The sequence below is a fragment of the Nicotiana tabacum genome, chromosome 6 (assembly GCF_000715075.1).
Source record: "Nicotiana tabacum cultivar K326 chromosome 6, ASM71507v2, whole genome shotgun sequence".
Lineage (NCBI taxonomy): Eukaryota > Viridiplantae > Streptophyta > Magnoliopsida > Solanales > Solanaceae > Nicotiana > Nicotiana tabacum.
In genome coordinates this window covers 218078196-218088068 of record NC_134085.1, presented here as the reverse complement: position 1 = coordinate 218088068, position 9873 = coordinate 218078196, and the positions used below count along the sequence as shown (strand labels likewise).

At 37.6% G+C, this 9873-nt stretch overlaps 1 protein-coding gene across 2 annotated transcripts; it reads left to right on the top strand.

Moving 5' to 3' along the window:
* The first annotated feature begins 2248 nt into the window (after positions 1-2248).
* Positions 2249-9487, top strand: LOC107818872 (peroxisomal membrane protein PEX14). 2 transcript variants are annotated; one of them, XM_016644931.2, is made up of 13 exons: positions 2249-2403; positions 2528-2595; positions 4143-4384; positions 4487-4535; positions 4665-4831; positions 6127-6313; positions 6458-6547; positions 7359-7432; positions 7527-7569; positions 7655-7722; positions 8167-8211; positions 8303-8371; positions 8842-9487. In XM_016644931.2, the coding sequence occupies exons 2-13, from the start codon at positions 2547-2549 to the stop codon at positions 9322-9324; spliced, it is 1566 nt and encodes a 521-aa protein (XP_016500417.1). In that variant the 5' UTR covers positions 2249-2403; positions 2528-2546; the 3' UTR covers positions 9325-9487. The 2 variants fall into 2 exon arrangements, with proteins under 2 accessions (XP_016500417.1, XP_075112824.1); XM_075256723.1 differs by lacking the exon at positions 2249-2403 and having other exon boundaries at positions 2436-2595.
* The last annotated feature ends 386 nt before the right edge of the window (positions 9488-9873 follow it).

The window sequence follows — 9873 nt, the reverse complement described above, 5'->3', positions numbered from 1 at the left end:
CGAGCTACTAGCTTAAGTTATAGACTTAGCCTTTGCTCAACACTGATTTTGAATCTCCTTATACTATAATAGATTGAGTTGACTTGTTTGAAGAGTTGATTGGAAGGGATTAGGGACTCAACGAGTTTAAGGTATGTTAAGGCACTTTCTTCTTTCTTTTGGCATGATCTAAAGTGAAATGAATACGCTACTTCATAACGGATCTACTCCTAGCAACTAAGGTTGTCCATGTTGTTCTTTCCTTATAAAATTATTCTAAGCAAGTGTTCATGATCCTTGAATCCTACTAAGGTTCATATTGAGGGTATGGATGTCCATAGTGTTCTTAAGTCACTCCAAAAGGTTTAGAAGATGATTCCATGAGTCTAGCATGCATTATATATAGTATCTATTTTACTCTACCGAGCTGCTCTATAGTCGGCCGGGTACGACACCTATTGTGCAACCACTGATCGGTTGGATTTACCGAGCTCCACGTGGCCGGGTACGATTCTACCGAGCCTTATGATGGTCGGGTACATTTTTACCGAGTCCTCTTTGAGGCCGAGTATGATATGATGATGATGATGCCCACAGAGGCGAATGTTTTTAAAAGTTTATGTATATATATGTATTATGCATTTCATATCAGTAGCCCCCAGAGGCACTCAGATGTTACACGTTGTATCTCTTCTATCTCTCTTTACATTACCGTTCTTGTTTATGCTTTCCTGCCTAACATACTCGGTACTTTATTCGTACTGACGTCCTTTTTGCCTGGGACGCTGCATTTCATGCCGCAGGTCCCGATTGATAGCTTGACAGTCCTCCTAGTAGGCTATCAGCTCAGCGAAGGTGTTGGTGCACTCCACTTACTCCGGAGTTGCCTATTTGGTTAGTATGCTTTGGATATATATTGATTGGTATGACGGGGCCCTGTCCCGACCTTTATGATTTTATGTACTCTTAGAGGCTTGTAGATAGATATCAGGTGTATGGATACTTATATGGCCTTGTCGGCCTATGTTTCGAGTTTACTAATGGTCATGTCGGCCTTATAGGCCCGTATGTCACATATATTAGTTTGTATATCATGTTGGGTCTTCATATGTTGAGTATTCCCTTATGTTTTATTCTTGTTATCTCATGACGGGTTTTCTGGCTCATTTACTCATGATAACATGATAAGAAAGATATGTTACGTTGGTACTCGGTTGAGTAAAGCACCGGGTGCCCGTCGCGGCCCTTCGGTTGACACAACCATATCATGGTGTTCGACAAAATAAACTATGGTTGCTACTTCTTCAAATCATGCAGAGATAATAGTCATTTACAAAGCAAGTCGAGAATGCGTTTGGTTGAGATCTATAACTCAACACAACCAACAAACATGTGGTCTTTCTTCGAAAGAGAATATTCCAACAATATTGTATGAAGACAATGCTGCATGCATAACTCAATTGAAAGGAGGATATATCAAAGGAGATAGAACAAAACATATTTCACCGAAATTATTTTTCACTCACGATCTTCAGAAGAATGATGAAATAGATGTACAACAAGTTCGTCAAGGGATAATTTGGCTGATCTGTTCACTAAGACATTACCAACCTCAATATTTGAAAAACTGATATATAAGATTGGAATGCGTCGTCTTCGAGACATTAAGTGATTTTTCATCGGGGGAGTAACTACACGCTGCACTCTTTTCCTTAACCAAGGTTTTGTCCCACTGGGTTTTCCTGGTAAGGTTTTTAATGAGGCAGCAAACAATGCATATTATAAATAACTATGTACATCCCAATATTTTTTTTGTAAGTTCTTAATGAGGCACATTATCTTACATGGACATCCAAGGGGGAGTGTTAGGAATAGTTTGTACATTGGATGCTACATTGGATGCCCATGTTGTGAATAACTTAAAGATTAAATCTCCTACTTTATGTTCATCATCTTTACTTTGTATGCCTATAAAAGGCCATGTAACTGCAATGGAAAGATACACCAAAGTGAAAGAAGAAAACACTTCTCCCTTCTTTCTATCTCTTCTTATTTACATTTTACTGCATTGCTTTTATTTTATAACAATTACTACTTTCTATAGTGGCATAAGTTTTTCTTTTTCAACCTTGAAGAGAAAAATTTGTAAGGAATAAGGACGGCATATTTTCCTTTTTTGACCAAATCAGGACTTAAATTAAAATGTAGAATGGCAAAGGCAAAAGAAAATAAAGGAGAAGATTGACTCATATTATGTAAAAAGATTTGTTTTTAATATTTACTCATTAATATTCCTATCAATTTCAATCAGACCAAACAGGACATGTCTAGTACTAGGATATGCGCAAAAACCACTTAAAGGTGAAAAAGTTGTGACATCCTTTCATCATTGTCGGCATCGGCGCCTTACTAATCTCACCTCCAGTATGTATAGCTATAAATAAATAGTAGTTGTAATTCAATACTGTCACAAATTGGAAACGATCGTTTGTTCCTTTTTTATTTTCAAATTTTTGGGGATTTAACTTTTATTTCTCTGAAAATTCAGGTCACAGGAGTTGGTGAGTATGGCGACTGAATCAGATTCTTCCCCCAACGACAATTCCAAAAATCAGGGTAGGTTTTATTTTCCGTCTTCTATCTCAATTATAGCTCTTCTACCTTTTTGATTGATTTCTCTAGTATTTTGGTGAACTTGAACCTGCTATTTGGTTGCTGCTATTTTATTTATCTGTCCTACTAATTCTGATGGATTTGATCTTCTTCAATTTTAGTCTGTTTTTTACCATTTAGGTTCTTGATGCCCTTTTTCTTTTGATGTTGCATATGGTGATTATCGGTTTTAACTTTGATGGACCTTTTTTCCTGAATCTTATGTTGCCCTGACAGACAGTGTATATCAGTTATTACTATTATTTTTTATTTTTGATGACATGGTGTTCAGGCCAGCTTGCACGCACCTTGATTATTCCAGCAGGTACTTGTTATCTCGGCAGAGGTACCAAGTAACTCTGCACACTAAGGCTTAAGCAGATGTGAATAAATCACCTGTTTTGCCTGCCTCCCCAGAGATTTGAACCTGGGTCCTCATGGTTCTCCTCCCACTTTATTGATCACTAGGTTGCTAACACTATATATCAGTTTTTGGCTCTTCTTCTTTTTGGCATCTTGAATTCAGTAGCAACTAGTGGAGGGTGTTTACTTAATTACCAAATGAGTAGAGTGGTTTGATGTTTTGCATGTCGAGATACTAGATAATTTGGTTACTGGTCTGAGGTCTCTGGCAATCATAAGTAAACTACTCCATCAGTTCCTAACACTGTTGACAAAATCTGCGAGCAACAAGAGTAAAGTAATGGTACTCCTATTAAAAATTATTGAAAGGGAGGGTGCAGCGTTGCTACAACAGAAATCACTTAATACTCAACACAGGGTCATTTGCTGCAACACTGTGTTCATAGAGAAGAAGATTTTATATGTGGAAGAGAGCAATATGCTTTATCCTACCCAAAAGTAAAGCTTCCTAATTCTGAGCCCATTTAAACATGCTGCCTGAAATAAACATTTCCTCCCTTCACAGGGAATCCACTTAGTTTATCATATGTTCATCATCTGGGGAGGAAGGAACGCATACCATTGACTGAATTTCAATGTTTGCAATCTGCATATCCATTTATGGTGTATGTAGTTTCTTTGACCAACAATTTTTTTCGTTTTGGAAAGAGGGAGTTACAAGCTTGCTTTGGAGAATATTTTTCCTTTTTCGTTTTGCAAAGAGGGAGAGAACTATCTTTTTTCAGAAAAAGTAGGATGACAAAAGTTACGACATGTATCAATAGTGTGCTCTTAAAGCTCTTGCAAGAAAAAAGTGAGTTTTTTCATCCGTGGAAGGAGATCTATTTGTACATTCTGGTTGTTGCTACTGCTCTATTCTCATTTTTCCTCGTGCCGAGGGTCTACCGGAAACAACCTCTCTACATTCACTATAGGGGTAAGGTCTGCATACTATCTATCCGCCCTAGACCCCACTTGTGGGACTATACTATCTATCTATTTGTTGTGTTGCACCTTAGCCAATTCTTTACTAATTCTTCTTCTCAGAATGCTCTTATGTGCCATATGATGTTTATAACTAATTGTATTCAGTGTTTGTGATTTTGCAGCAACCGCTTCTCAACCAGCTTCTAAAGATAATCTTGATTCCAAGCCTGAGGCTGCAAGAGGGGACTCTCCAACTTCTGTATTTGTAAACTCGGAACCAGTTCGGGAGGATCAAGTCCAAAATGCCATCAAGTTTCTTTCACATCCAAGAGTTAGGGGATCTCCAGTCATGTATAGGCGTTCTTTCCTCGAGAGGAAGGGGCTCACAAAGGAGGAGATAGATGAAGCATTTCGTCGAGTTCCGGTAGGCAATTTTCTGATGTCTGACCTTCGATCTTGGCTTAATTATTATTGAAGCACGTAAGGATAAAATTATGGTGTACATCAAAAACATTCGCAATGACAGGATCCTTCTCCAAGTGTTTCTAGCACACAGCCAGTAACAGCAAATGAAGGTGAATCATAATGTTCTTTAGAAAGAACCTTTCGTGTTGGGTTTTGATTTTTTTTTTCTAATTTGAGAACATAATAACACTTCTGATCGTTCCTCTCGTGACATTGCTGCTTTGATGTCTTGATGATAGATGATAAAATGAAATCTTCATCAACTACTCAAACACTGGCTGCATCAGCTTTACAGAGTAATACCATGACAAAAATGGGATATTTCTCTCATTTCCACTGGACTCATGCGGTAATGGCTGTAGGTATACTTGCTGCTTCAGGAGCTGGTACAGCTTTACTTTTCAAGGTATATTTAGTAAAGAGTTTCCATCTATCGTGCCACTTGTTACCACATTTTCAGAATCGAGCATGTATCCTGTCATTGGCTAATTGAGGATTTGATCTGATGGATCTTCAAACTGTTGAGATTTTTGAAGGACCTCTAATTGAATATTGTAGACAAAAGTATCTTTTCTTTGCATTATTTTCTACTTAATTGGTGACCCTTAATGATTTTCTTAAGCTTTCTTTCAAATAAATGTAATATATCCATCAAAACTGAAGATTCATGCTAATCTCAAAGTTCTTCCCTTAGGACATGAATGCAGCCTCTTATTTAATTCCTTTTAATTTAAACTAGTATCAGATATGCGACCTTTTCAATGTGCAAAAGTTTGATAAGGGCATTTAGGCTTCTGAATGGTGCAAGTCCATGGGATTATTCCATGAATTATTTTATGGGATCTCAATAAATTGGTAGAAACATTAAATGCTTTTCTTTCTAATGCAATATGAGGGCATTTAGGCTTCTCGATTTTACCGTTTCCTCCTATAGTGTTGGTTTTTTAGAAGCCTTAAAGCTTGTTCTACATGAGGGTAACTTACATACAACTTTTTCGTTAAGTGAGTAGTTGAGCTTTAGTTATTTCTTGAGGGTGTGTACCTTGAATTCCTTATTGGTACACTTAGTTACTTGATCAGATATATAAAAATAGGTTTTAAACTGTAAAAGATTATTCTCCGTTGGTTTAATTCTTTATTTTCATTCAAAATTTTACTTTTGGCAGTTAAACCTTGTAGTAGCATAGTAAGTAGTAACTAGTAACTAGTGTTTTCTCTTATAGAAAAGAAACCTAAAGCAAGCATAGCAATCCATAAGAGCTGATATTGGACTGTTCAAGTATTTCTTGAATGTGATTTTGCTCTGATATAGGAAACTTTTTGCGCGGGGATGGAATAGTGACCATGAAAATATATTTCACCTTTTAGGTCATTGAGAAACCTAAAGCAAACCTAAGAAGTTCATATACATTTGATTTTGATCAATAGTTCCATGATGATATATTTGACAATTGAAGTCAGTTGAGAATTGTTCATACTGTAATAAGTAGGACGATTCTTAAGACTATTATCTTAACTCACCCAGTAATGAATATCATTCCGACTCTTCCATTCTGTGATTCGATTAGATTCTAATGTTCAAGTTACTGAACAAGGATTTCAATTCTTGGTATGAATCAATCTTTGGAATGCTTCTAGCCTATGTATTGTATTGCTAGCATCACTATCACCTCACTTAAAATGATAATGTGCTTTTGGCAGCATACGATTATACCCCGGTTTAAGTCTTGGATTCGCAAAGTTGTAATGGAAGAAGAATATGAAAAAGGTGTTGTGAAGGGAAAACCAAGTTTAGTAGAAGAAGCGGCTCTTGCTGCAAAAGCAGCTGCAGCAGCTGCTGCTGATGTGGCCCGTGCAAGTCAGGAGATGCTGGCATCAAAAACTGAAGGTTTGTTGATAAAGTTCTCCGCCATTAATGCTGAAACATTTTTTCTTCCTTGCACTTTAGTGCATACCAATGCTAAGCTTATCCAATCATTAGTATTTTGCGATGAATAATCTTCTTGGCGATTTAACCTGTTGTTCTCCACAGAGAAAAGGTACTTTGAGGAGCTAACAAACCTGCTAAACTACCAAGTACGAGAGATGAAATCAATGAGTAGTGCCTTACAAAAGCTGGAAGGTGAGGACAGAGTTGCTTCCAGAACATGCTTCTGCTACCAGTTTGTCTCTTTTTTCTCCCTTTTACCTTTCCAGTCACTATTTGGAAAAAAATGGTTAAGGTATAAAGTATGTCCCTTTTGACCATTCATTGCTGTTAGAAGTAACATTCATGCAAGTTAGCAGATGCGTTTTGAAAAAATAGGGGGATATAATGTGTAGACTTCTAGCTTCACTTACTGAGATTAAAGAGTAATAGGCGCCCGTAATTGAGAGATAAAGGGAGGGAGGGAGAGAGAGAAATAGATAGGAACTTTTGCTGGTTCCACCTTCCTTTGAGGTTTGGCTACTTTGCTTTAGATCTTTTTGGCTTTAGGACTTGGTATTTATATGTGATTAAACACTCCAGTTTCTGCTTGCACGTGTCAGTGCATATTTATAGTGTCTCAAATGTGTCTCCTCTCTCACTCTATGTAGATCTCGTGATGGTGCCTATATTCTGAGGAGCTTCTATGCAGCTTAAGCTGTCGTAATGGTTTATAATTTTATATCACTTTAGTGGTTTCTGTAAAAAATTTGACCCTCAAGCAGAAAAGACCAGATATTTTAATTTGGAAACTTTTGCATTTGCTTGATCAGAGTGACGATGGCCCCCTAGGTCCCGATAAACTGGAAACAAAGAAATGGGTTTTTGCCTGCTTTTATTCATGATTGAGTATTCTATTTTCATATTCCTTATCCTCCAACAACCTCAAAGAATATAAAGAAGGATAAAGGAATGGTATGATGCATAGCAAGCACCAGGTACCTGATTGGAATTTCTGTGCATTCAGGGAAAAGTAGTACTTCTGGAAGAAGACCTGCTATGGAACAAGATGATCGAAGAATCTTGGTTTCACATTCTAGGGTGAGCTGTATAGTTACAAATAGACTTGCATTTTATTTTTGATTAATCTCATTGGCTTTTAAACTTCTCCTTTTGATATTCTTTGATGGTACAGCAATCCTATGCTAATGGAGAACTGGATGTTGATGCACATTCAGGTTCTAATATCTTGCTGCTGATTGATCTTATCATATTACTAGTTCTTTTTCTGCTGATTCTGTGTGATTCGAGTCTTTTTTGCAGTGAGATCTTTGTCACCACCAGCATCTGTGGAGCCATCTGTTGCACCCCACCCAAAATCTTATATGGATGTAAGTTCTTCCATCATCTGGGTTGTTACTGATTTTCTAAACTAATAAATTGTCTCTTCTCTAGTTCCTCATCTATCTTTCCTGTTTTAACCAAGGTGGGCAAGCAACTTTGTTGTTCAAATATGTCTGATCTGAAAGCCTGTCAACCTTACCTTTTGCTGTCATGTAGAGTGTTTAGATTAACTTATCATTTATATATTTCTGTCTGGCTCCCTTTGAAACGCTATTGAAAGGAAGAACGGGGTGGGTGTTCCTTTTGATTTCAAGGGCCATGCTTTCAATGGAGGGGATGAAAAGTTGAACAAGGAGAAATGAACTCGACGGCTTTTCAGCTCATTCAATTTGTTTGGCTTTCTTCTGAATTAAGAGGCTAGAAAATTATGTTAGATTCTCCCTGGGAAGAGTTAGGGAATCAGTTAATCTAACTTTACAATTATTTTGTAGATCATGGCTATGATTCAAAGAGGAGAAAAGCCGTCGAACATCCGAGTGAGTCTGGGCTTCTGATTTCTCCAATAGACATGACCTTAAGTTTTTGTGGAACTTTTGTGCTCTTACCTGTATACATCTTTTGTTGCAGGATATAAATGACCAGCCACCAAATCCTAACCCGCCTGTACCAGAGCCTCGTGTTGGTCCAAAGCCTAAGGTCTCTTTCTCTTTCCATTTTTTTTACCTACAGTATTGGGATTCTCATAATTTACTTTTTTCGCGGATAAGACTTAGAAATTCATTATCTGAACCTCTAACCTTAAATTCTAATTTTTTGCTGTGTTTATTTGTTTGGTCCTGCTGGTTCCATTTTCTGTAAGTCAGTGTGCAGCCTGCATTTGGACAACATGATAAACTTTTGGACACCATCTTCCCCTCGAAAACTTCCTTTTTGTAGCTCAAACCTAAAGCAATAGAAGTAATGATCCTTAACTGACGTTATTTTCTAATTATTCACTGCATTTGATGTTTATGGAGTATGCCCGTCATTGTATAGATTTTTATACAACTTTCACTTTGATTTGGATAGCAAAATTATGGTTTTATCTCTTTGTGATAGACCTTTCTATTTGATGTATTTTCCCTTGCCTAATATGTGATGGACCTTACTATGTTGATTGTGAACAGCCTTGGGAAATTGGCCAAAGTCAAAACAGTTCAGGGAATCTTCTCCAATCTCAAGGGAGTGGCGATGGCTCGAATTATGGGTATCAAAACAATCCGATGAATGGAGACAGTTCAACGCCTTGGTGGCAACGCAAGAATGCCAGAATAACAGAAATCGAAGCTGTGAACGAACAGAAGTTTGGATCTACTGCTCCACTAACCGAGGTACGACCAGTTCAGCGATCCTGGGTTCCTCCCCAGCCACCTCCAGTTGTAATGGCAGAAGCAGCTGCAGCCATCCGACAACCTAAAAAGACTTTGTTTCAGAAAGAAAAGCTGACCGATGATGAGTTAATGGCTCGTTCCTCAGAAATATCAGATGACTTGCAGAGGATTACTAAAATCTCCGAATCAGGTGGTCTCACTGAAGTTAATGGTTCAAGTTCTGCGCAACAGTTGAGTGAGGCACCTATTACAAATGGTGATTCTATCTTGAGCAGCTGATGTATCTTTTCTTGTACCTATCATAATGTTTGGTTGTTTGGTCTTGAGGTTTATCACAATCTTGTAAGTACATTTTATCGATGAACTCAAGATTATCATGCTTCCATTGTGCTTCTAGGTTGAAATTTAGAAGTCTACTTCTTAACTCGCTCTTATGTGAAAAGATCATCTTGTTATACCAAAAGTTTATTTGCAACAACCACCACTCCTCACCCCCAAGAGAAAAGAGGAAACTCATTTTGATTTTCATTAATTGTCTATCGGAAACAACCTCTCTGCCTTTATAGGGTTGGGGTAGGGCTGCGTACACACTACCCTCCTCAGACCTCACGTATGGAATTAAGTTGGGGTGGTGGTTGTTGTTTGAAAGCACTCAACTCGCCATTATCCGTTCTATATTTGGGAAATTTTTGTTCCTATACCATATAGGAAACTATATTACCAAATATGTTCATAGTCTGCATATTACCCTTCATGCTAATAGTATTTCTACAAAATATAGACCATGCATTAAATAAGGAATCATTGTAGCTGTAGGCTTTCTAATTT